The sequence below is a fragment of the Antechinus flavipes genome, chromosome 2 (assembly GCF_016432865.1).
Source record: "Antechinus flavipes isolate AdamAnt ecotype Samford, QLD, Australia chromosome 2, AdamAnt_v2, whole genome shotgun sequence".
In the NCBI taxonomy this organism is placed as follows: Eukaryota; Metazoa; Chordata; class Mammalia; order Dasyuromorphia; family Dasyuridae; genus Antechinus; species Antechinus flavipes.
The window spans coordinates 434283114-434309633 of record NC_067399.1 but is presented as its reverse complement, the minus strand read 5'-3'; the positions used below and the strand labels follow the sequence as shown (position 1 = coordinate 434309633).

At 53.4% G+C, this 26520-nt stretch overlaps 1 protein-coding gene across 2 annotated transcripts in view; it reads right to left on the bottom strand.

The window, feature by feature from the left end:
* Positions 1–26520, bottom strand: part of UNC5A (unc-5 netrin receptor A) — a 101621-nt gene that overhangs the window by 20426 nt on the left and 54675 nt on the right. The window contains exons 2-6 of one of the 2 annotated variants that reach the window (XM_051979006.1): positions 10957–11178; positions 3186–3329; positions 2564–2667; positions 1365–1545; positions 676–843 (exon numbers count right to left, since the gene is read on the bottom strand). In XM_051979006.1, the coding sequence (XP_051834966.1) occupies positions 676–843; positions 1365–1545; positions 2564–2667; positions 3186–3329; positions 10957–11178 (819 nt within the window). The remainder of the gene's footprint in view (positions 1–675; positions 844–1364; positions 1546–2563; positions 2668–3185; positions 3330–10956; positions 11179–26520) is intronic. The other variant, XM_051979007.1, reaches the window with a different exon arrangement.

The following is a 26520-nucleotide window of genomic DNA, read 5'->3' as shown; positions in this document are numbered from 1 at the left end:
CACGCACCGAGGCAGAGTCCTCTCCAGAACCACCGGCTGAGGAACCTTTCCTTAGGGAAGTTCAGCCTAAGCCTATTTCCCCAACTTCTCCCTGGGGTCTGGCTGTGCCCTCCGGTGCTAGGCCCAGCAAACGTAAGCCCTTCAGACTCTTATTAATAATAGCTTTATAAAGTACTCTGAGATGCGCAAATACAAATATGGCTTCATTTCATCGTCACCCCCCCCCCCCCGGAAGTAGGTGCTACAGTTACTCTTCTGTTACAGACGAGAGGCAGAGACCAAGTGGCGGCCCCGGGTCACCCGGCTAGCTGAGTGTCCGCGGAGAGATCCGGGTCCTGCTGACCAGGCCCAGCTCTGTCCGGCGCAGCCCTCGGCCGCCTTCAAGGCGGCTGTCACGGGCCCCTCCCTGCGGCTTCTCTTTTCCAAGCTCCTCTAGGCCTCCCGCGGGACGCCCGGCATCCCCTCACTACGGACCTCTGCGGTGTCTCAGCGTCCTGTCTGGCACCGGACTCGCTGCTCGCCGGCGGGGCCGTGACCGGGGTAGGACGGCAGCCCCGCCCCCTGCGCTAAGGTGCCCCTGGCCCCTGCCTGGCCCGAATGGTGGGACTAGAGCGATGGAGGCGGCGGAGTGACCGATGCAGGGTGGCCATGGTGGTGGAGGCGAGGGGCCAATACCTGGGCACAAGGAGGCACAGGCGGTTTTCTGGCCGCTCTGGCCCTCACAGAAGGAGCCCCCGTTGAGCGGTGCCGGGTTGGTGCAGCTCCGGCTGCGTTTCTGCCAGCCTCGCCCACAGGTGGCGCTGCAGGCTGACCACTCCGTCCAGGTCGACCACCCACCGTTCACTGGTGTGGGACAGAGAAGGGACCAAGATCAGCGGGGCCCGAGGCTCGGCAAGGGGCACCTCCCCACGGGGCGCTCGGGGCGCGAGGGCAGAGGCGATGGCCTTAGCAGGGGCGGCCCGTACAGTCCTGGCTGCCCCCGGGCAGAGGAGGAGGAGGAGCTGAGGGGGGCGGGTGGGACCCCATCTCCCACGCCTGGCCACACTGGCAACGACACCACAGCGGGCGCTCCCCCCGAATGCGCGCAGGTCCGGGGGCCTCTCACTGCCTCGCCTATCTGCCAAGGAGGGGCCCGAGGCCTTCAGCACCCGCTGGCCCGGCTCTCCCTTCCTGCACCCACGCTGCTTAGGAGCGCCCGTCTCCTGCCCCAGGCGGCGTGCCCCCTCCCACGGCCCCCGCCTCAAGCCCCCTCCGTCACGGTGCTCATGCGTCCCTCTCGGGCCGGGGCACCCGCAGCCCGGCTCGGGGCAGGGTTCTCCCTCAGGCCACGGCCCCCGGAGCGCCCACCGAGGGGAGGGGCTCACCGTAGACGGTGACGGCGGCCGAGGAGCTGCGGCGCCGGGCCACGATGTTCTTGGCCACGCAGGTGTAGTTGGCCGTGTCGGCCAGGCGGGCCTGGCGCACCACCAGGCTGTGTTCCCGGGTCACGTAGACGTTGGGATCCAGGGACGGGTCAACCAGGTCCTCGTTTCGGAGCCATTCCACCTGGGGGGACAGGGAGGTGCTAGCACACACAGGCTCCACCAGCTGCCGGGGGTGGCCCTGGGCACTGCCCAGCCGCCGTCCCAGAGGGGCCCTGCCGCACAAGCCTTGAGGAGGGGCAGAGGTACGAGCTCTGCCTACACGGGTCCTGCCCAATCGGCCCCGGAAGGCCTGGGTCTGAGCGGAGAGTGGAAAGAAGACTGATGCAGAGAGGGAGGGAGGCAGGAACCTCCCCAGGACTGGAGACAGGTCCTGGAATGGCATCCTGGGCACTGCCCAAGCCGGGCCCCCGGCGCAGGATGATGTCCTGTGGGCTCAGGCCTAGGCCCAGGGCTCACCCACGTAGGCCACTTAGTGCACGGTGAGCCAACTGAGAGCGAGAGAAGTTAGCTCTCTTGTGGCTTGCCAGGGTCACAAAAGTGGTCAACAGTCTGGCTGCAGATGGGACCTGAGTCCTTTTATTACAAACATCAGGTTCTTCCCGACACACCTCACTTCTGTGAGAGCCACCTGACACTGTCTGTGGGACCGTCACACGGGGCACTGGGCCCCCACAAAAAGCAAACCAGCAAAGATGGCCCCAGTCTGCCGAAGGGGGGAAGCCCATGGGGAAGAGGCCCGGGCTCACGTCCCCTCGCAGACCCCCCACAGCCCCATGGCTTGAGACTACGGTGGGCTCCCCTTCTCCGGCAGATGGGCGGCACCCCCCATGGGCAGAAAGACTGGGCTGGACTGCTGTCACTCCCCTCCCAGGCTTTTACCTTACTCGGATTGTAGGCTCAGAGGAGCTTGCAGGGGCCTCACAGAGCGCCCTGCCCGGCCCTGTCATTTTTGTGGGAAAGGATGCCCAGAGAACGGGGGGCCTTGCTGGCCCAGAGTTCTACCCCAAGCTGAAGAAGCCCCCTGGAGCCCGGGGGGTCTGGCTGGTGTGTGGGCTGGGCAACAAGAAGGTGGGTGGGCACGCTGACTCCATGGGCTGGAGAAAGGGGCTGTGAGCTGGGCCTCCCCACCCGTCCCTTACCTCGGCAGGGGGGATGCCCTCGGGCGGGCGGCAGGGCAGGACGATGCCCTGCTCCAAGGACACCTCCTTGGCCAGAGGCTCCTGTTCAAAGTTCTTGCGCAAATCTGGGAGAGAAGAGAGAGAGGCGAGGGCTTCTTGGGTCTGGCCGAGATCCTGCCAGCTACCAAGGAGAGGTCTTTTCTCCTGGGCACTGAAGCAGGATCCAGACTCTGTGACTGGGGACTCTGACAGGTGGCCGACCCCCGGAGTGGTGGTGGGAAGGAGTCCGGGCTTTCAGGGGAGCGGGTGTGGGGTCCCATCACCAAGAACAGCTTGTTCCAGAGCCTGGAAATGTGGCGTTAGCTAGTGGGCTTTTCCATGACTTCCCTCAGGGCTGGGAAGGCGCTCCAGCTTTCCTGTCCAACGGCCCCAGAGCCTGGGCCGGACCGAGGCCCACGGGGAGGCCCCTCCCTGAGCTCCTGGCCCTGGAGGCTCCCTCGTCTCTGACTCCCCGTGCAGAGAAGCCCGTTCTGGCTCCATCTCCCCCCAAGGAAGGGCTCTCCAAGCTGCCCCCTCTCTGTACAAGCCCGCTTCCCGCCTGGGACAGCTCCCGGCCCCCTCCCGGCCGTGCCAGGGTGCTCACAGGCAATGCGGACATAGGCCTTCTGGCTCTTGGTGGTGCCTGAAGAACTCCAGGCCACACACTGGCACCAGTACTCCTCCAGACCGAAGACCTTTTCCACCTGCTGCCTGGAGATGTTGATGCGGACCTCCATCATGGGCAGCCCTGTACGTGAGGAGAGGATGAGGCTGTGGGCGGGGCTCTACCACCCGGGGGGCTGCGGAGGGCCCCTCATCCGGAGGGAGGCCTCGGCCTCAGGGGCACCAGCACGTGGGGTGCTGAGGGGGAGCCCACTCAGATCTGGCCGGGAGGCCTGAGGCGGAGGCCGTCAGACTGAGCTGGGGGCCGGACGAGAACACTCTGAGAAGGCCTCAGAGCCCTGAGGAGATGCTCAGAGCCAGAAGGGTCTGGGAGAGCAGGGAGTCTGGGGCTATTTTACCATCCACAAACTGAGGCTCAAAAAGGTGGAACGCCAGGGCCCAAAACATGGTCACAGGCTGGGGCCGGGGTCATGGGCGCGGGCCAGGGATGGGGTCATGGGCGCAGGCGCAGGCCGGGGTCACAGACATGGGCCCTGACATGACTGCTCAGGAGCACCTGGCAGACGCTGTGGGCAGCGCTCTATGCAGAAGGCAGGAAGGGAAAGGGGTGAATGTGAATGACTTCCTCTGGGGGGCTAAGGGGCTGAGGCCAGAGGCGGGTCTGAGTTCCAGGTTTAATTCTGCTGTGGGACAAGACGCTGTAGGAGGAAGAGAGGGACCAGGGAGGGGCAGAAGTGAGCCCAGGGGTGGACACCGAGGCTTTGTCTTTGATCTCCTCCTCCTCATAGGGTCCCAAGGACTGGGCCTTCCAATGGTCCAGAAGGAAGACGAATTTTTCCACCATAGGAACGGGAAAAACAATGACATGGGAGGTTCTGGGTGGGGGAAGTCTCTATGACAAGACGTCAGGGAAGGCTTCCTGGAGGAAGTGGTATTTGGACAGGACTTCACAGGACAAGCAGGAACTGAGGTAGTGACTATCCCTGCCAGCCACTGGTCTGACCTTCTCCTGTCCTGCCAAACGGCTACGATCCTGTCCCCTCGGCCACTTCCACGTCCCTCCAGCCTCCGGGTTCTCCTCCCATCTGTCTGTCCCTCCCCACACCTGTGTGTCTGGCCACCAAAAGCAGGGTGCCGAGGAGAGCAAAAACTGTTTGTTTCCAATTTCTCCTCCTCCTGACCCCAATTTCCCTCGGGTCACTGGCTTATCAGAAAGAGAGAGCGAGGCAGGGATGGGAATGTGTTTCTATTGTTAACAGAGAAATTCAATTAGGGCTGCAGTGCAGAGAGTCAGGTCTGAGCCGGGCGGAAGGAGCCAAACTTAGCTCAGCTGGTGTAGCTCAGGGTGGCTGGGGGGTAGAAGGCCCCCTTTTAATCTGCTAACCTGACCTTCCAACGCCACCTGTCTTTGTCTCCTGCCCCACCAAAGGACTAACAGTTAACCCCTCTCCACCTCGGGTCCTGGATCCCATTTTTCACAATTAGCACGGCATAGTAAAAATAAGCCCAGATTAGGGGATAAGAGACCAGATTTGGGTTCTGGGTGCGAGTCACTGGCCCATTTCCTGCTCTGATAATCCCTAGCTGTGTGACCTTGGACAAGTAGATCATTTCACCTCTTGGATGCCTCATTGTAAACGGAGGCAATTGGATTAGGGCTTGTAAGCCCCAACGTTCCGTGTCCTCAGGTCCCTTCACTTCTGACGTGCGGGGTGCTGACGTCTGAACCCTGGTTGTCTCATGGGTCAGATGGGGATAACCATCCCTACCTGGTCCTCTCTAGGCTGAGATATGGATCCTGCGATCGTAACCTGGCTAAAGTGTTGTTTCTCACTGGTATAAAGAAGAAACTTCCCTACAGATCTGGCGTCCAGTCTTGCAGCATTCCCCCGGGGCACCGAGAGGCTGCCCAAGCCACTCCACTAGCAGGCCTCAAGAGAGCCGAAGGTCACCCCTCTGCTGGCCTTGCTAAGGTGTTAGCTGACAACGAAGGCACGGACCCTCCTGGGCCTCTCCCCATCTCTACGGCCTAATTTACTCTTCTTTCTAACTTCGTATTTCTGTCTATTCAATATCTTTCGTATGTGTTCCTTCCTGATATTTCCGTAACCTCTCAGAAGGGTTTCCCATTTTCACTCCCTACATTTCATCCTTCACACCGCTGACAGACTGAACTTCCTCAGATCCCGATTCGATTGTGTCACCCCTCGGCTCAAAAGTCTTCCATGACTCCCGATTACTTACTGAATCAAAGTCAAATCCTCGCGAGGATTCGAGGTCCATCACAACCTGGTCCTGCCTCCCCTTTCCTGCCTCATCCCACATCCCTCCCTTATGTAAATTCGACGATTCAGCCAAACCAGCTTTCTTGGCCAAACTAATCTGTGCTCTCCTTGGCTTCAGTGCTTTTTCTTACACCCTTGCTAGTGCCTGGAACTGTCCACCCTCCTCTCCTCCTCACCGCTATAATTCCTTCTTGTTATTTAAAGTCCAGCTCGAATACTACTTCTTTGATGTTTCTTCACAAAGACACCCTCCACCTAAAACCTCACTCTGCTCTGTTCCTTTCTAAAACTTAGATGTCATTGCACATTCTATACTGATGTCTCATCCCTCTACTGGACAGGACCGTGCCCTGGGCTTTCGGCTGAACTAAACAGGCGGTGGAGCCTCTAGTGACCTTACCCCCCCCAGCCCTAACCTGGCATTAGCGGTGGCCGGACTCCCTTCATCTCCCTTAACCTCCATCTCTTTTCTTGGTGAGCCTGAAAAAAGCAGCACAGACTAGGATGTGCACCATCTCAAGGGGAACAACTCCTCCCATTTCTGCCCTCTCCTTTTCTATTTTCTCCATTCCTTTCTTCTCCCTTCTGTTCCCCTCTTCTCTTTCCTTCTTTTCTCCTTGCTTCTCTTCCACTCTTCTTCCTCTCCCTCTCTTCCCTTTCTCATTTTCCTTTTTTTCTCTCTTCTCTCTCCCTCACCTCTCTTCCCCCCTTTTCTCTTTTCTCTTCTTGAGCTCTGGTCTCAATGTGGCCTGGTTATCTTTATTCAGTTCCATAGCCCCCTTCACCCAGTATAGCAAAAATATGTACCCTTAAAAAGATCGGGCAAAGAAAGCAATGTGGGTGGTTTGGGGTAGCTTGGACCTGAATTGCCCTGGACTCATTGTGCAGAGCTGGGTTTAGCTCTCCTCCCCTCTCCCATGCTTTCTTTTCCCCTTCAAAGCCTGGGTTTTGTCCCTTTAAGTTCCAAAGGCCCATTGCATAAATGAGAGACAATGGGGGACAGTGGCAGCTGCAGCTGCGAAGGACAGGTGTGTGTATGGAAGCAGATGTAACCTTGGCTGGCCCAGGCCCTTTCTGGGGATGTAGCAATTAAGATGTTCTGTGTTTGTGTGTGTGAGGGGGGAGGCTGATAAGGGAAAAGAGGGAGGAGGAAGGGGGGAAAGGGAGAACAGGGAGGGAGGGAGAGAGGGAGGAGGAAGAAAAAGAGGGAGAGGTGAATAAAGAGAATGAAAAAGAGAAGGGAGAGGGGGAAACTAAGGGGAAAAAAGAAAAATATATGAACAAAGAGAGAGGGAGGAACGGAAAGAAATAGAGGTAGAGAGGGAGGGAGGAAGGAAGGGGAGGGGAGAGAGGGAAATAGAAAATAAATGAGAAAAAAGGGGCAGAGAAAGATGGAGAGATAAGTAGTGAGACAGGAAGAGAAAGGAGAGAATGTATGTGTGTGTGTGTGAGTGGGGGGGGAGGATGATAAGGGAAGAGAGGGAAGAGAAAGAGAAAAAGGGAGAGTAGAGAGGGAGAAAGGAAGGAAAAAGAGAGATGAGTAAAAAGAAAGAGGGAGCAGAAAGGAACTAAGGGGGAAAGAAATGGAGGAAGAACGGGGGGGAACTAATGGGAAGAGAAAGAAATGGAGGAAAAGAGAGAGGGAGAGAGGGAAAGAAGAAGGAAAGGAAAGAGTAGAGGAAGAGAGGGAGGAAGGAAGAAAAGGGAAGGGAGAGAGGGAGAAATAAAATAAGAAAAAAAAAGGAGCAGGAGAAAGATGAAGAGAGATGTGTAGTGAGACAGAGAGAGGAGAGGAGGAAGCAAATGGGAAGGAGGGAGGGAGGGAGAGAGAGGGGCCCAACAGCCCAGGCCTATGTGATCAGTACAAGTAGGTTTGTGTTTGTTGACTAGGCCCCTAGGATGACCTCCGTGGCTCTGTTTTCACCCTCTCATAAATCTGGTTCTAATAACCAATCAGTTTGTTTAACAAATAATAAATTACCACTTTCCAAGGCTGGGCTTAAATGCTTAGGTCAGCAAATTTGGGTCTTTTATGGAGTCAGAGTTTCTGCTCTAATGTGTATCACATTTATCTCTTTTTGGGGCCTGAAGACTTGATAAAGCCATTGCACCCTGCCCCTCTCCCAGGCCTGAGGTAGGAGGAGGGTGAGAGCACAAAGAGCTTCTTCCTCCTCTGGCTGCCAGGGGTGGCTCCCCAGCAAACATCCCTTCCCACCTCCCCACACTGTGCCCCCGGCCCCTCTGGTGAGCAGGGCTACGGAGAGGCAGGAGGCAGGGAGTGACGGCGTCCTCCCGCTGCCTCCTGGGACCTTCCTGGGCAGAGCTAGCTTTCCTTCCTGGCCCCAACCTTGCCATCTGTAAGATGGGGCTAAGCCCCACTCTGGTTGCCTCACCAGGCTGCTGCAAGGGAACCATTGTGTAAACATGGTGCACTACGGCAAGAGTAATTATATTATTATAATTAAATACATAACAAGAACATAAATACATATTATTATTAATAATAAGCAAGGCCGCTCTGTCTCTCCAGCTCCCCCGCCCCCTAAATTAAATTCTGGCTGGCTCTGAGAGGACAGAACAAGATCTAATAATGAGAGCCACTAGGACCCGTAGAGGTCACTGGGTCCCACCCACACTCTCAGCACCTCAGCCAGTACGCATGAAAGGTCCAGAGAGAGGCAGAGAGAAGTGGGGGAGAGAAGAGAAGAAAGAGCAAGGGGGAGAGAGAAATGGAGAGGAGAGAGACCAAAAGGGGGAGGGAGACAGACAGAGACCCAGACAGACAGACAGACATCCACACCCGAGACAGACACCTAAATGCACAGTCATAGACATAGCCAGACACACAGAGAGACAGGAGGCAGAGAGAGAGTGAGCATTCAGGCTGTTTTCAAGGTTTAAATAACGTGGTCTCGGGGCCCACAGTTCCCCGGGATGGTAATTCCCAGGTCTCGCCACGGTCCCGGCAGGCCAGGCTCCCTTTGGGGGACGGTCACCGCATTTTGGGGCCGACCGAGGGTGCAGGACACAAGAGCTGTCGGCGCTGACACAGCCTATCTGAGCGAGGGAGCTCGGCACGTGGGATGTCAAGGCTGGGCAGGAAAAGATGGCCTCGTTCAACCCCCATTTCACAGGAGACTCAAAGTGGGGCTGGAGAGAGGGGGTGACTGAAGTCACCCCCCGAGGTGAGGTAGCTGACAGTCTCCAACAAGGACCAGAGGATTGGGGCAGAGAGGGGGAGCGGAGAGGGGGTTTGGAGTCAGGGCGCCTGGGCCCGTTCTCTGCTCTGTCAGCGTGCTGATGACGGGCACAGGTAAATAATGTGTGGGCCCTGAATGAGGAGGGCTATCCCCCCTTCTCTTTCCTGAGGCTCCCTGTGAGAGGCCCTCTCTGGAATTCATGATAGCCGAGATTTAAACTTGGAACGGGACTCAGCCGCCTTCTCATTTTACAGATGAGGGACCTCAGGCTTTTGTCCAAGGTCACCGGGCTAGTAAGGGTCAGAAGCAGGACCTGAATCCAGGACCTTTGATGCTAGAGCCAATGCTGTTTCTGTCTCTTTGTTCTCAATGGATTCTGGTCTCACTGCAAGTCCGGCTCCCCACGAGACCGGCCATGTGTGAGGTTACTTCCAGCTCTTGGAGCTGCGATCCCGTGTTCCTTTTTTTTTTTTTTTTTGCAAGGCAAAGGGGGTTAAATGACTTGGCTAGGATTGCAGAGCGAGCAAGTGTTCTCTCCACTAGCTGCCCCGCTTGTCCCTCTTCCATGTTCCCGAGCCCTCTGCCCCAGCCCATGGGCTCCCTGGCTCACAATGGGGTGACGTATAAGAGGCTGCCTCTCCTGGGAAGCCTGGGACTGGGCAGCAGAAAGGAACGTGACCCCTGAATCCCAGGTCTGGTTGAGCCTCCTCCTCAGGATACTTAGGATCAGTCTTCCCTTATACTTGGGACTCCTAGTCCTGCCCTCCCCAAAGGCCTGAGCCCCTGCCCTCCCTGTCTCCTCTCCCTAACTCTCCATGTGAAACCAGAAAGGGCAAGGAGTAGCTTACCTATGTACGGTTCTGATAAAGGAGACCCTGGGGGTGCTGGGGTTTGTCAGAGGCAATGCCCCCCTCCCCGCTTCTCTCCCTGCAATACTGACTGCAATTTCTAAGGCGGGAAGTCATGGGCAGCTAGACTGAGATGGGAGGGCAGAGCTTGTGGACAGCTGCATGGGGAACCAAAATAACTTGTCTGAATAGAAGCCCTTGCTTATTTTTATTACTAATAATAGATATTCTTTGTCTCTGTATCTCTAGCACCTAGTATAACGTCTGGCACATTGGTTGTTGTGCAGTCTTTTCAGTCGTGTCCAACTCTTTGTAACCCTATTGGGGGTTTTCTTGGCAAGGATACCAGAGTGGTTTGCCATTTCTTTCTCATTTCACAGATAAGGAAACTAAGGCAAATAGGGTTAAGTGGCTTGTCCAAGGTCACACAGCTAATAGATGTCTGAGGCCAGATTTGAATTCAGGTCTTCCCAACAGTATCCACTTTCTAGCACACAGCTGGTACTTAATAAGTGCTCACTGACGGATGGCTGGATGGCTGGGGTAGTAGCCAGCCCCTCGATTTTAGCTTGTCCTAGCCCTCAAATCTCCCCACTCTCGAAGATGTCTTACAAAGCACTTTGGGTGCCCCTCTCTAATGCACTTGTCCGAAATTGTGTGGAATGGCAGTTCTTTGTGTGGTTCTCTTATCCCCTGAGACTGTGTAAGCTCCAAGCCATAGGGTGACAAATGGGCTCTTGTCTAGTTATTATTCCCCCCTCAGGATCAGAGGGCTTGGCAAACAGGGCCCACATAGGGAAGGGCTGCTGAGGCTGCCCAGACTCACAGCCCCAAGGACTGTGGGGGGAGCTGCGCTGAGCCCCCTGGCGTAAGGACCTTCAAGTGGATTCTGGCTCTGTCGTTTCTGTGAGACGAGGGAAATGAACCTGATGACCTGAGACAGTCCAGGGTAGAGGGGCAGAGAGAGAAGAGCACAGATTGGTAGCCAAGGAGATCTCCATTCAGTTCTTGGCTCTATGACTGATTTTCTGTGCGATCTGTGACAAGTCAAGTTCCTTGTCCGGGTCTCAGTTTCCTCGCCCGTAAATAGAGGGAATCAGACCAGGCAGCTTCTCAAGCCCCTTCCAGCTGGGACATTTGCTATATCCGTGATTGCTTTTTTAATGCTGAGCCGATATCCATCTCTCAGTCATTTCACCCACTGATTATCAGTTCAGTCTTTAGAAAAAGTGGCCTGGGCCCCAGAACCCCATTCTGCTCTGAACACACACCAGAGACTAATGGGCCTGCTTCCCATCCCTTCCCTCTCCTTGCCCCCCTGCCCTCTCCCATCCCTGCATCCCTTCCCCCTGTCCCTGCCCCTCTCCCATCCCCCATCTTGGTCCTGTCCCCTTCCCCATTCCCCGATCCAGCCTCACCACTGCCCTTCTCGGTGCTGTGCTCTGTTATGTGGTCTCCCTGGTGAACCCACTCCCCATTACACTTGAAGTAGATCTGGGTGGCAGGGCTGGCCTTGCACGTGAGTGTCACCGGCTTGTTCTTGACGATGTAGACATCCTCAGGCTCCACCAGGAAATGGGGTAACAGGTCAGGGTTTCCTCCAGGCACTGGGTTGGCCACAGTGGCACTCTGCTGGGCACCTAGGATGGCAAAGGGAAGGGATGAGAGGCCTGGAAGCAAGCAGACACAGCACGGCCTCGTGGGCCTCTGGAGGGGACATCCTGTCTGGGGTCTGCCCTCCCAAACAAGAGTCCATCCCGGTCAGAGCCGTGGTTATAGGACTTGCAGCTAAAAGAGACTCGATGAGGAAACCGAGTTCTGCAGAGACATGTCCTGCCCTAAGTTAAAGAACAAGCAAGCGGCGGAGAGGGGAGACCAGCCCGGGATTTCTAACTCCAAATGTCTTAGCCAAGACAGAGCCCCGTCTCCCTCCAATGTTCAGGTTTTTTAAAAAGCTTCATTAGGAGTGACTACATTAAGGAGAAAAGTCACAAGCGCAGGAGCGCAGGAAGGGTAAGTCGGTCAGGCTTGCAAAGGCCGCTCTCCTGTCTGCTCGCTGGTAGGGCCAGCCACGGCGACTGCCCATCTCTGGTCTTCGCCAGCCCCTCTGAGGGCATCTGTCCGACCTCTGCCACATCCCAAAGAAGCAGCCGCCCAGCTCCTGCCCGAATGCCCAGGGACTGGGGGTCCCCGACCTGCTTCCTACCGAGGCAGGCCAGCCTCCCTTCAGCCATCTCAGATTTGGAGAAAATTCCTATTTCTGTTACGGAATTTTTTCTTCTCTCGAGCTGGAATCTGCTTCCCTCTCCTCCTCCTCCCTTCTCCCAGCACACAAACTGCTGCCCCCAGCGCCATCCCCCAAGGCCTGAGCAGAACAAATTTAATCCCTCTTCCTCTTGAGGCGTTTATCATATCCTCCCCAAGTACTCTCTTGTTTGAGCAATAGATTCCTAGTTCCTTCAAGCCATCCTCGTGTCCTGGGCCAGCCCCCTTCTTTCAATGCGCTCGTTTGTCCGTGCCTACCCTAAAATGTGTGGCCCACACCACCACGCTCAGGTCACAGAGCCGGGGCCGGGGAGCAGGACAGGGGTCTCTCTGTCCAGGGGGTCGGGGACTGCCTTCCCAGCCCCTTCCTGACCCCAGACACCACTCAGCCGCAGGGCAAGAGGCCAGAAGCCGAAGATCCCCTCAAATGCGGGAAGGCAGTGCGGTATGGTGGGGAGGGGGAGGGCGAGGGCTCTGCGGCAGGGGCTGCCGGGCAGTGGTCAATCGTGCCCTCGGTGACCCTCTGGGGTGTTCCCGGCCAGGACCCGAGTGGTTCGTTTCCTTCTCCCACGCATTTTACAGGTTAGGGAACGGAGGCAAACGGGGTGAAGTGGCTCGCCCAGGTCACCGAGCCAGGAAGCGCCGAGGCAGGATTGGCCCTCCCGACTCCATCCCGACACCACCTCGCTGCCCTCCTGGAGTCTGAGGGCTGGGGTGCCTTGGTCAAGGACTGCTTAGGTGAGCTTGCTGGCGGTCCAGCCCTTCAGACTTCAGTGCCCTTATCTGTTCCCTAAGGGGCCCGGACTCCCCGGCCCCTTCTGGTCCAATGTCTCTGATCCCAGGCCCTCTCAAAGCTCTGGTGTCCCTGCTGTAAAGTTCACTGCCTGCCCCGTGGGGCTGCTGGGAATCCCGCTGCAGAGCCCTCGGGAAGCGAGGGCGCGGTCACTCCCAGGGTTTAGAGGCAGCCAACACTCAGGACGCCACTTGTGCTTTCCAGTCATGCGGCCCCCTTTCTTGCTTTTCCGGCTCTCTCCCCCTTTCTCTGGGTCTCACAAACCCCCCAAATTTGAGGGGGAGGGGGAGGAGGAAGAAAGGGCTCCTTTTGGGGCTCTCTCCCCCGACACTGCAGGAAGCCCTTACCCATGAGCCTCCCAGGAGTCCTTGCTCCCAAGGCAGGGCAGCGCTGCAGAGAGCTGGCGGGAGAGCCTGCCAGGGCCATGCTGACGAGGGGTCACCGGCTCCTACCCGTACCTTCCGATGAGGGAGCCTCTGGGTTGTGGGGCCGGGCGGGGCCTGGTCTCATCTGGGACAGCAGCTTTCCCGTCCTCCTCCCTGTCTCTTCCCCTTCCCTGTCTCTGTCTCTGGGTCTCTCTCTCCTTCATGCGACCTCCCTATGGCCTTGGGACCGCTGAAGCCTTCCTGGGCATACGGACAGCCGGATCAGGGGAAAAGCACAGGCCGCTTTGCCAGGCCCAATACCAGGCTGACGCTAAATGGATTTCTATCCCTGCCTCAGCTCTGCCCTCCGACCCTGACCCAATCTAGTTCCAGTCATTAAAGTGATCCTGCCTGTCCCCACCTCGCCCAACTCTGGTTCTGGAGCCACGGTCCAAATTCCATCCCACTCTAACCTCCCAGTCCCGTCCTCGGCAACTGGGTCTGGCCCACGTTCGGCTTTTCAGTCCCACCCCGACGCCACCTGTGCTCCCCTTTGTCCTGACCACATCCATATCTACCCCACTGTTTCTGGATGTAGAAAAGTTGGGGGTTGGGGAAGTGGGCAGGGAGCAAAAAAGCAAAAGAGCTTGGAAACAGCATCAGGCCCCGCCCCTGCCACTGACTCACTGTCTGACTCTGGGCACATCCCTCAGTCTTCCTGGCTGTAAAGTGGGTGAGTGGGACTTCAGGATAGCTTTATCCTCCAGCTCTGAAAGTCTGCAATTCTAAGGCAGCAGAGAGACCTTGGAAAGGCCCCGACAGCCCAGAAGTGGAATCTGATTTCCAATTCAGTAGAATCTGAGGCATGTCTCTGACCTGAGCCCATCCACCGCTCTCCTGTCTCTCTGGGGCCAGGGAATGGGAATGGAGGCAAATGCTCGGCTCTCATTTCCTCTTCCCCTCTCATCCCCACACAGGCAGCTCTGCTTTGGGATGGGGGTGGATGCTTCGGGGCTCAGCTCAGCCCCCTTCCCTGACTCCCTCACTCTCTGCCCGCCACTCCAGGATCCTCAAGAACCCACTTCCTGGGCACAAACTGAGACCCAGACTTCCTAGCCAGGTTTCCCTGCTTGGGGATGGGGAGGTTCTAGCCAGAAGTTCTGAAGCTGGCCGAGGGATTCAGGAAGGGAGGGGGAAAGACTTCAGCCAGAGGTCCGTCGTAGACATCCGGGGCTGCTGGGAGCCCGCTGCCAGAGCTGTGGCCACGGGCACCCGAGAGGGGGTGGGGCAGGTCCGAGGGCTTCCTAAGCTTTCCTCTCCAGCGTCCCTGTCGGCCCATCCATTACCGCACCAAGCATTGCTAGCGTCAGGCGCCCGCTGAACCCGCCACAATCCCTCATGTCTGCATTTAACTGCTAATGAAAAATAAATGTTCCGTGACCAATGAGGGGCACAGCTCACTTCTCTGGGGGCTGCATCACGCCAAGCCACGCCGTGCTCTCCGCCTCCTCCTCCTGCTCCAGCCGGGAGGCCCAGGGGACGTTTGACTCTTCCCTCCTGGGCGGCCCATGCTGCCAAGGGCACCTACCGAAGCCCTAAGGTCAGGGAGGGGGGCTGCTCCCAGTGACAGGCGCGAGGGCCCCTTTTGGGTTTCCGTCGCTCTGATCTATAAAATGGGTCCGAAAACCCCTCTTTTCTTTCCCTCCTGGGTCCAGTCTGAGGATCAATATCCAAACAATCTTTCTCACATACAGATGCAGTCAAGAAACTTGCCAGCTCAGAAATCTTTAGTGATTCCTTGTGGTCTACTGAGTAAAACTCAAACTCTTCTGTTTGGCATTCAAGGCCCTTCACAGTCGGATGCCCCCCACCTTTCCAGCTCCATTACATATTACTCCCATGCATTCTGTACTCCAATTAAAAAGGACAGTTCTGTGAGCTCTGAACATGCATGCCCTGGGATTTCTTGCCTTTTCTCCTTCTGTCCCCCTCTACCTGCAATGTCCTCCCTCCTCCCCTCTGCCTGGTGAATTCATAACCATCTGTTAAAAGCTAGCTCAGATGCTGCTACTTCTAGGGAACCTTCGCCCCTCCGATCTCCTGGGTGTGTCTCTCTAGCAAGAGGCTCTCCGCAGCAAAAGGTGCGGACATTTCAGTCACTTAGGAGAATTCCAAACGATTTTCCAGAATGGTTAGACCAATTCACAGCTCTACTAATAAGAGTTCCTGTCCTTTCACAACACTGGCTACTTGGAGTCTTTGGGTCATCTTTGCTAATTTTCTGGGTGTGAAGAGAAACCTCTTGAGTTGTTTAGATTTGAATTTCTTTTTTTTTTCAAAAAATAAATTTTCTCCGTCTGTCTCTGTTTTCCTCCCTCTCTCCTCTCCCCCTCCCCGTTTTTTTCTCATCACCAAAATTTCTACCACTATCTCTTCTTTCCCCTTTCCAGAGAGCCATTCCATATAATAGAATTTCTCTTGTTATTAGAGGTCTGAATGAAAAAACATTTATTAAGTGCTTACTTAATAACTACTTATTAAGTAAGTACTCATTAAGTACTTATCATGTGCCAGGTATCATGCTAAGTGCTCAGGATACAAATACAAGCAAGACAGTCCCTGCTCTTGTGGGAGCTTACATCCTAACAGAGGGGGGGGGGGAGAAAGTAGGGACCTGGGAATAATACAGAGGTCTGCCAGGATCCCAGGCAGGAGAGTCCAGGTTCTGGAGGGGGCGGGATAAAGAGGGCAGAGAGAAAGTATCCTTTGGAAATGTCTGGGAAGTGAGGCGGAGACTTCGTTTCAGGCCTGACTGAAAATTCACCTCTCGGAGCCAGAGTTCCAGGAGCAGCATCCAAGATGCAGAAGGTGGGGGATGATGAAGATGCTCGGAGGATGGCAGCACAGCCTGGAAATGGGGAGTGACTAGGAGGCCGTTCTGGGCCAGAAGAAGCCAGAGACCGTCTCTCAGGGACCAGACTGGGAACAGTCTGCTCAGATTCCACGTACCGGTGCTATGCTTCTAATAAGTAATAAGTGTTTGTGTCTCGGGCACGAGTTCCAAGAAGGCCAGGATGGCTTCTTACCTGCGCCCCTGACAGCACAATTCTCTCTCATTCAAATCAATCAACTTTTTAAAAGCAGCTTTTGGAGGCTTTAAAAGCAGATGGCGCTATAACGCAGAGGGCTGGCCCTGGAGTCAGGAAGGCTCATGTTCTGAGTTCTAATGCGGTCGCAGACACTTCCTAGCTGTATGACCCTGGCCAAGTCACTTCCCCCGTCTGCCTCAGTTTGCTCATCTGTAACACTGCGGGAGAACGACACGGCAAACCAATCTAGTGTCTTTGCCAAGAAAATCCCAAATAGGGTCACTAAAAGTCAGACACAACTGAAAAAGACCTGCATTAAGTGCCGAATTAGGTGCCACAAGTACAGACACAAAAAGGAAAGCCATCTCTGCTCCCGAGGAACTTGTATTCTATCAGGAAATACAACATGCAGGACAGATAAGAAAACAAAATCTGAGGAAGGAAAGTGCACTAATATCAAGGAGGTGGCAGATCAGGGAAGGCTTCCTGTAGGAGGAGGAATCTGAGCAGCAGGGACTTAATACATGTTTGTTAAATTAAGAATGTGCAAGAGTTTGTGGGGGGAAGAAGGTGAAAGTGCTCCTGACACTTAGGAGAGTGGTAATGGTATTATTAGCCTACACACGCTACAGACACTTCCAAATGTGGAGTTCACAGCTCAAGTTGGTCTAGGGCTGTCTTTCTGATTAGGTCTAAAACACAATTCAATAAATAGAAAGCCACTATTGTGTACAAAGCCCTGTTCAAGGTGCTAGGGATATACTCTGCTGTCACAGTTGAATCTCTAAGGCATTCAAATGGGAAGGAAGAACATACATAAATCATTGAAACAAGGGAGAAAAAGGGGAGAGTGGAGGAGAGGACCGGACATAGGGTTATGAGGAGTCTGACCAGGAAGAGAAGTAGGGCAGCCAGAAGGAAGGGAAGGTTTATGGAAGAGGTGGCCCATGAGTTGGTCCTCAAAGGGAGAGATTTCATCTTTTGGAGAAAGGGTTGCTCCCTCTGCTTGATTTCAGACTGCCTACGGGATCTATGACATCAAATTGAAAGGTCCCCTGGCCTAGGTTAATCTCCTTAATTTAGAATGGAAGAATAATTCCCAGAAAACAAAAAAGTTGCCTTAAGGTCAGACAACATTTAGAGTGGTCAGAATTCAAAACCAGGTGACAGGATGAGAAGGAATCTCAGGAAGTAATGAATGTAATCCCATTTTAAAGATGAGAAAACTGAGACCAGGGGGGAAATGCCTCAGCTAAGGTCATAAAGGCAGTAAATGGCAAAGTCCACATATCTTGACTCCAAATCTACCACTCTTTCCATCACCAGTGATACCTCCCAGAGGCTGAACATATAATATAGACATGGGAGTTCTCTGCAAGAAAGATAAACCATAGAGTCACCCAAGTGACTGTGAATGAGAGAAAATGCAGAGAGGGAACAGAGTCAAGGGGTGAGTCCTCAGCCCTGGGAGAACTGAGCAAGGCAACTCCACCAGCGAGGAACAAGGGGTACCCCTCACCCGTGCATCAGACACGGGGAGATGGGCGAATGTACTCGCAGGCCCTCACCTGGTTTCCCACCTCCTGCATGTATCCACGGCACCCCAATGGACGGCTGAATCGCTACAGTTCCAGGTACGTGGAACAAAGGCCGAGGATGTGAGTCCTCGGATTCAGGCTGTCTCCTGCACCAATCCTGCGCCAAGGAGCCAAGTCATGGGGCCTGCTGGGGAGAGCTGGGGAACGAGGCTGGATGACTCAGGAGGACTCCTCCCCCCCACTGCGGGGGGCCGTACGAGGCACCCCGAAATAGCGCCATGTGATTTTTTGTTATTGCTCTGGCCTTGTGGCTTCATTAGCATAAAGAACTACGGGCAACCCTTCTCTGGCATAGAGATCTACAACTGTTATAAAGCATCTCATCACGAGGAGTTGCCGGGGGCCTCGGGAAGACTGGCTGCACTGCCCGAAGAACAAAGGACAGACGAGAAGACCAGGTTCCATCTCAGGTCCTCCCGACTCCAGGGCCCGTGCTCTGCCCACCGCACCACCTCTGCCCAAACAAAGACGGGCTTCCTCACAAAGGAGACTGGGTGACAAGGGAGCTGCTGCTGAGCCGAGGCCCCAAGGGCGGGAAGGGGGTGGGTGACGCAGAGCGTGCTGAGGCTTCCTGGAGGAGGCGAGGACGGCTCGACTCAGCCATCTCTCAGACCTCTTCTGCCTCAGTGCTTCTACAGCCCTTTGATCCAGGCAATCTTTCTAGCGAACTGAGCGTGAATGATGTTCATGGCTGCACGGATGAGGGATGGAGGCAAAGGAAGCGCTCCGGAGCGTCGGGGAAGGCTCACCGCCGAGGTCCTTTCTGTAGCTGAGGCTCTCTAAGGCCTGTGGGGGTGCCCAGGGGCCGGCGGCCAGGTTGGAAAGCTCTGGGCCGGCTCTCTCCTGGGCCCTTCCTTCCGTGGTGCCCTCCAGCCTGCAGCCCATTTGCTTAAGCTCCTGGAGCTGTGTCCACCGCCTTCCCCAGCCGCTCAGTTTCCATGGTTACTCGCCTGTGACAGTGCCACAGGACCCAGCACCATCTCCAAGAGCAGGAGAAAGTCATTCTCTCTCCTGGAGTGTGACTGTGTCTGTGCTCACCCTGACAAGACACCGATCGTGGGAAAGCGCGCGCGCGCACACACACACACACACGCACACACACACACTCTCCCCAACTCACTCGGACACAGCGGCCTCGGCACAGACGCGGCCATGCAGACCGGCACCCCCAAAGCCACGGCTAATGCCCACAGCCCCACCGAGTCACTCGGAGACCCTCACCCCCACTCCGGCCGCCCCACCTGCGGGCACCTGCTCAGGCACAGACACACAGGTGGATGCACACGAGGGCCCAGCCTTTAAAGGCAGCGGGTGCCCGGCGCCCTCCGGGGCAGGTTGGTGGTCCGGGGCCAGAGCCAGGCCTGCCAACAAAGAGCCCTTCCTCACTAGGGCAGGTGTCTGCAGTCCTTCCCCCCGCAGAGAAAGGTCAGGGGGCGCAGGGCAGGGCGGAGGGGGCAGAGGAGGGAGGAAGGGTCCCAGCCCCTCGGAGGGCTGGCCTCTCTTCAGGCCAGAGAAACAGTTAATAAAGCGAAGCCCTAAATAAGCATTTGATTAGCAAACGATAAAATAGCTATTGTGTCCCTGGATTAAGCTGTAATTGTTGCTGATAATTGGCTGGTTAGAATTTAATAAGCTGCAATTAAGTGGAATGGAATCCGGAGTAATTATGGTTCCTCACAACCCACAGTGAGCAGGGGAGAAGGGCCTCCTTCCTGCTCTGGAGTCTTGGTTTGCTAAACACCCTGTTTCCCCGCTCTTCAGACCGGCTGGAGAGCCTGGGAGGAGAGGGGTAGGCGGGAGAGGGCTCGTGTGTGCGCTGCCGGAAGCCCCCGGGACCAGACCCTGGGTGCGAGCCCAACCGGAGGGGTGCAGGAGTCCTGCCGGAACCCCCCCCCCCCGGCTCAGCGCCAGGCTCGGCTCTGCAGGACGGGATGCCCTGCACCAGGATGAGGGAGCTCTAGGAGGCCGACTCCACGTGGCCATCCCTGGAGCACCCTGGCAGCGGAGACAAAGGCGGGAGCGTTGGGGAAGGCTGGGAGGGGTCTGTGGCCCAGGGCTGCTATAATGAGGGGAGAAGTGCTAGCCTAATTGGGAGGGAAGAATAGCTGAGCCAGGAGGAGGAGGCAGGGGCTGAGGCTCCGGGGGACCAGTCCACGAGCTCGCACACACATAATCAGGCACATGCAAATCACACACCCATACATGCTCTGGGCAGGACGCAGGGCGCTGAGAGGGATTCTGGAAGACTTTCATCATGGCCATGCTAGGAACAGGGGCCCCTCCATGCAGCCGGAGTCTGGCCCGATGCTCTCACTCCGCACTTTCTCCATGGCTACTCTGCAGACCCCATCCTCTGTACCCTGGTCACGTTCTAGCCCACCGGCCTCAGGTGCTGCCGCAGCCTCTGACTGGGGATAATAAACGGCCTCCAGGACGCTTCGTTTATAGTCCCATCAGCATTTTTACAACATAGCTGGCAATTAATTTAATTAAAAGCCCTGTCCTGGACATAGAGACATTTCATATCCCACTGGCTCAACAACAAGCCCCCTGTCACAGCTGCCGCGGACCCATCCCCGGACTCCCGGCACAGCTCGGAGCTTCCTGGGGGTCGGACCTTGGGGACTGTCCCTGGAAGGGTCCTGGGCCTGGGGGGAGGGCCAGGTGGTGGGCAAGTACAAGCCACAAAAGCTGGGCCTGCCGCCTCCAAGACATGCCCCCCAAATAAGAGATCAGAGTACACAGACCTTCTAGCTGGAGGAAACAGACCTCGGAGACACGAAGCGGTAAAGCACCTTCATTCGGTGGGGGAGAGGGGAGGGCAGAGTGAATAACTGGCCCCATTTCACAGAGGAGAAAACTGAGTTGTGATATAATTGACAAGTGAGAGTTTTAGAGAGAATAAATCACTTTAAAGATGTGAGCTGGTGATGTTCCTCAGTAATAAAACTTCCTAATGCTTAGAGCTGTCTGAAAAGTGGACCACAGCCTCAAGAGGGGGCCTTCCGGGAGCGGCAGGATGACCACTAGTCAGGGATACTGCAGAAAGGCTCCTTGTTCAGTCTGCCTCTGAGCGCCCTCCAACGCTGACAGATTCTGACCTCACAGAGGGAGAAACTGAGGCCCGCGGAGGCGGGGAGCTTGTCCAAGGTCACAGCAGCAAGGCAGGGCTGGAGCCGAGTGACAGACTAACCCACCTCCACCCCCCACTCCCGTGCACCCGGGCCGCACATGTGACCTTGCTCAGCCAATGTCACCGCTCCCGTAGGGGAGCCTGCGATGTCCAGGCTCGGGAAAACCGAGAGTCTGCATGTGCACTCACACACAGCAACACAGCCGGATTCTTCACAGACCCCCCGCCATCCTCCACAGTCACAGGTACACATACGGGCACCCTGGGCACATGTATGGGCACCCCAGGCACACACATGAGCACCCTGGGCACACATGCGGGCACCTCGGCTGCACTGAGCTACAAACCATCCCACACAGACAGAGACACGTAGTGGTGGGTGAGGTGGCACGGAGGCGCCCCACTGCATCCAGACACAACAGATGTCCCAAGGATGACTGGCCATGACAGAAATAAGACCCACCCTCACCTACATTATACCTGGGACAAAGACAAGCCTGAAACAGGGCATGCTCCCAAGGATAAAACAAGAGGCAGAAACAGGCATTAAAACACACACAAAATCCTACAAAGCAGATCTCCCCATAGGGTCATGGCCAACCACCGCACAAGCATTTGTGCCAGGGGCTGGGCCAGGTGCCGCGGGGACACAGACAGAAAGAAACTAACTCTGCCCTCCAGAAGCTGCTCTTGTCCTCCCGCAGGCTGGGGCTGAGGGTTGGAGAGCAGGACCTTCTGCACAACAAACACCCCCCTCTGCTTCTAGCCCCGGGGAAGGAGAAACGTGCCCTCTGGGCCTATGCCTTTCTAGGGCTGATGCCCTGTTAACTTTAGCCCTTGCAGGCTGAGAGAATACTCAGGAACTGGGACTCCCGCGGGTCTGTGCAAGGATCCTCCTTCCCGGAGCGTCTGGTGTCTCCCACTTCCCTTCTGGCTCTGCCCCAAAGCCCGGCACAGGATGGCCCACACGGAAGCAAAGCAGCTCTGCCGTGTTGGAGCAAACTCTGGGCCAGAAGCTTGGAGCCCCGGGTTCTGTTACTGCTGGTAGGACAACAGGTCTGTCACCTCAGGGCTGGAATTATTCCTCGCTTGCAAAGAAAGAGGAATGAAGAAGAGGAAGGAAGAAAGAAGAAGGTGTTAGGTTGTGATTTGGAGCAAATCCCTCTGGGCTTGTTGGTCTCCCCGGTAAATTAGGGAGAGAGATTGTACAAGATCATCTCTCAGATGTTTCTCCAGTTTTAAGCCAATTAATTCTAATTTGATAATGATAATAAGCAGTTACTATGGTGAGGGCAGTGTTCAAGGCAACGGGAGATACTACAACAATCCCTGTCCTCAAGAAGTTTCCATTCTCATGGCAGGGGAAGCACATCATAAATACAAATAAGTTTAATATGAGAAAATGGAGAAGAGGAATTGGGGATGACAGAGAAGATGAAGATTTCATGGAGGGGATGGTACTTAAGCTGAGCTATGAAGGCTACAAAAATTCTGAAATAGGGTGGGGAACTCCAACAATGAGGTATGGCTTGTTTCAGTGCATGGAGATGGGAGAAAGGGTGCTAGGCTATTACTAATTACAGTTGGGACACAGTGTATCAAAGGGGAATGAAAGAAGACTTAAAAGGGAGTCACACTGTGGAGGCCTTCAACGCCACCCTTTGAAGCCTGTTTTACTCTGCTGGCAGTGGAGGGGGGAGAGTTGTGGAAGACAATTCTGGCAGTAGTATGGTGGAGAGAGGGGAAAGGGAAGAGAATGCAAGCAGGGAGACTAATTAAAAAGCTTCTACAGGTAAAATGTAAGGAGGGCCTGAACTAGGTGGTGGTCTAGTGAACAGAAAGGAGATGGAGTCAAAAAACAGGAAGAAAGTTGGCAACAACTGGCAGCTAATCAGCTATTGGGGTGAGGATGGTTAGGGAGAGGGAAGAGCCAAAGTTAACTCCAAGATGACTGGGTGGAATAGTAGCATCTTGAATAGAAGCAGGGAAATTGGAAGGACAGGGTTAGGGGAGAGTAATACTAGAATTTCAAGGTTTGCAAAGCACTTTACAGATCTCATTTGATCCTCATACCAGCTATATATATTATAAAATAATGTAAAACTATATAACAAAATATCAGCTATTACTACATGATATGATGATATAATACTATATATGTAATAATGGCAGGTACTATTATTGTCTCTATTTTATAGATAAGGAAATTGAGGTTGAGAAAGAGTAAGAATCTGGCCTAAGGGGCAACTAGGTGGTACAGTAGATAGAGCACCAGCCCTGAAGTCAGGAGGGCCTGAGTTCAAATCTGCCCTCAGACACTTAACACTTTCTGGCTGTGTGACCCTGGGCAAGTCACTTAACCCCAACTGCCTCAGCAAAAAAAAAAAAAGAAAAGAAAAAAAAGAAAAAAGAATCTGTCTTAAGAATCAAGACACTTGTCTAAGTGTCCGAGGCAGGATTCAAATTCAAGCCTTACTGGCTTCAAGTATGACAACCCTTTCCACTAAGTCACTAACTACCCTTGTGAATAGGGTGAGTTCTGTTTTTGACCACTTCTCTTTGTTGTTGGGTCCAAGATGCTTTACAGGACTTCCAGAAGAGATACCCAGCAGACACTTATGGCACATATGATGTTCAGGGGAGAGATTAGGATGTGTAGAAAGATGTAAAGGGGGAAAGAGCATATTGGAAAACCTAGATTCTTATTTTAGTACTGTGATGTTAGACACGTCAATTCTATTCCCTGAGGAGATGATTTTTCATTGGTATAATTAGAAGGTTAAGTGAATAAATTGGCTACGTTACTGGACCTCCTTGATTCTTTCTCTGAAATCCTCACAGTTCTTTAGGACCCACTCAGATGCTACCGCCTCCAGGAAACACACCTGATACTATGATGTTGGGTTGATGGAGAATAGGATGAGCGTGTGGTTCTGGAGAATTGCTCCCCTATTTGTTCTTCACTGAGCCATTTTGAAAGGAGAGAACCCCTTTCCCCTACACCTGAAGAAGTGAAGAATAAGGTTGGATGCATCTGTTGGTCACAGGTGAGGCAACTGAGCAGACTATGGGCACTTGTCTTCTCAGCAGTCATAGTCAGCGCACAGAGATAAGAAGCCTGAATTTATATTAGAAGTCTTGGGTCCAAATTCTGGTTCTGCCATTTACAGCTGTGGATCCTTGGGCAAGTCATTCCTATTTCTCTAAATTTCAGGGTTTAAAAAAATAGTCATAAAAAAGTCATATAAGACTTGAAAAAGCAATCTATACTCAGTGCCTCTACTTCTTCCTTTCTCATTCTCTTTTGCTGTCTGGTTTCTGATCTCATCATTCAACTGAAAACTGCCCTCCCCAAAGTTAGCAATGATCTCTTGTCAAACCTAATGACTTTTTCCTCAACCCTCATCTTTCTTAACCTCTCTGCAGCATGTGACACTCTTAATCATCTTCTTCTCTAGGATTTCTGGATGTTCTCCACCCAGCTTGACCACTGCTCAGTCTCATTTGCTAGATAGTTTCATTCTCTGTCACACCCTCTGTTGGTATACCCCAAGGCTCAACTCTTACCTTTGACACTTACTAGCTATGCAACTCAGGACAAATCAGTTAATTTCTCTCCACTTTAGGTTCCTTATTTGTAAAATAGGGATATTTACAGAATCTACCTTACAAGTTATTGGGAAGATCATGTTTCTTTCTAAATCTTGAAACAATCATACTTCTTACCTTCTCAATGAATGAGAGAGGTGTTTAGAGGGAGGGAATTTGGAACTCAAAATTTTTTAAAACGAATGTTAATTTTTAAAAAGAATTTGAAATTACTACACAAATGCTAGCTACTATTATCTATGCGTATGATTCTTTCTTTCTCTTTCACACACACACACACACACACACACACACACACACAAGCAAGCATGTGTGTGCACTCATTCCTAGTCTCCCAGCACCTTCAACTACCTATTGATTATGTTGAACAGAATTTCTCATAGGCATCTCAAACGCAACACATTCAAAACAGAACTCATTATACTGTCCCACCCCATCAAATTTTCTAATATTGTTGAAGGAACCATCATTTTCCCTATTTCCCAAATGTCTTCAACTCCTCACTCTTCATTTCACTTATTCAATCAGTTGTCAAAGCTTGTCATTTCTACCTTCATAACATCTTTCACATCTGATCTCTCCTCTCCACCCACACAGCCACCACCCTAATTCAAGCCTCATTCCCTCATTTTCTGATTTATTGCAACAGACTTCTAATTGGTCTTCCTGCTTTAAGATTCTCCCCACACCCATCTATTTCTTATACACCTTTCAAAGAGATTTCCTAAAGCTAAAGCATAGGTGTGAACATGTCATATCTTTCCTTCCCCACCCCAGCTTTCTTCCTCTACTCAATAAACTTCAATGGCTCCCCATTATCTCCAACATAAAACAAGACCTCTCCTGTTTAGCATGTAAGACTTTTCACAATTGGGGTCCTTTTCTAGCTTTCTAGTCTTCTCCTGATTTACTCCCTACCATATAACATACACTGAGCTCGCTACAGCTCAATGATACTAGGCTTTTTGCTATTCTTCCTACATAGTGCTCTCCATCTCTTACTGCTATACTTTGCACATTGCTCTGTCTTCTTATTTCCAGCTCTTCACATCGCTGACTTCTTTCTACTGTCACTTCAAATGGTACATGTAGGAGGCCTTCCCAGACTTGTAGTCACTTAGGCTTTCCTCTATAAGTAAGGTCACTTTCTTTCTACTCTGCATGGATCTTGCACCTATTTATTTACCCGTAATTTTCCTATTATGCAAAGTCCTGGAGAACAAGAACTGTTTGGGATTTTTTTGGCCTTTCTTTATACTCATAATACTTAGCACATCATTTGTCACCAAGTAAATGCTTAGTAAATGTTCATCTGAGGGAAATGCTCCATAAATCTTAAAGTGTTTGAGTGATTACTATTATTCTTAGACTCATGATAGCGCAATGGGAAAGACAGCAGGGATTATGATCACCATTTTGGATATGGGGAGCCTGAGGCTTAAGAGGTGAAGCCCAAGAGGGCTCAAGTATACATGTGTGAGCAGAATGGTGTGATGAAATGGGTGCTAGATTTAGGGTTAGAAGATTTCATTCTGAGTATCAGTTCTGATGCTTCCAGGTTGTGAGATCTCAGTGAAATCTAAACCTGAGGCTTAGTGTCCTGAGACCTGGGAAATGAAGATAATATTTGCATTTCCTTCCCTATTCCCTTGTTGTGAGTGAGGTGTTTTGTAAATGTTAAACTCTACAGGAATGTAAGTGGTTAATATTATGACTTTGGTCAAAGTTTCTTTCTGAGCCTCAGTTGAATCATAATGCTGAAATCATCCTCCTTGAAGAGTTGTTTTGAGCTAATGGACAAAAAGGGCTTAGGGGCTCTGTCAACCTTAAAGAGCTACGGAAAGGCTGGAGTAATGTAGCTAAAATTCCTAATCTGAAAGTTTCAGAGTGCCCATCTCTACTGGCCCTTCCCCCTTGCCAATGCACCCCTCCCCTCATTTTCCAGAGCTCCCAAAACAAACTGGCTAGAAGCTCAAGGGGACCCTGCATTATGTTAAGTGGCCGTAATTAAGTTGCCAGCCCAGAGTCCCTGTCCCTGGACAGCATTAACGCCTCTTCTCGTCATTACTCCAAACAAGTCGCTGCCTCTGAATTAAGGGGAAGATGGATCCCTATGGGGAGAGGGCAGGG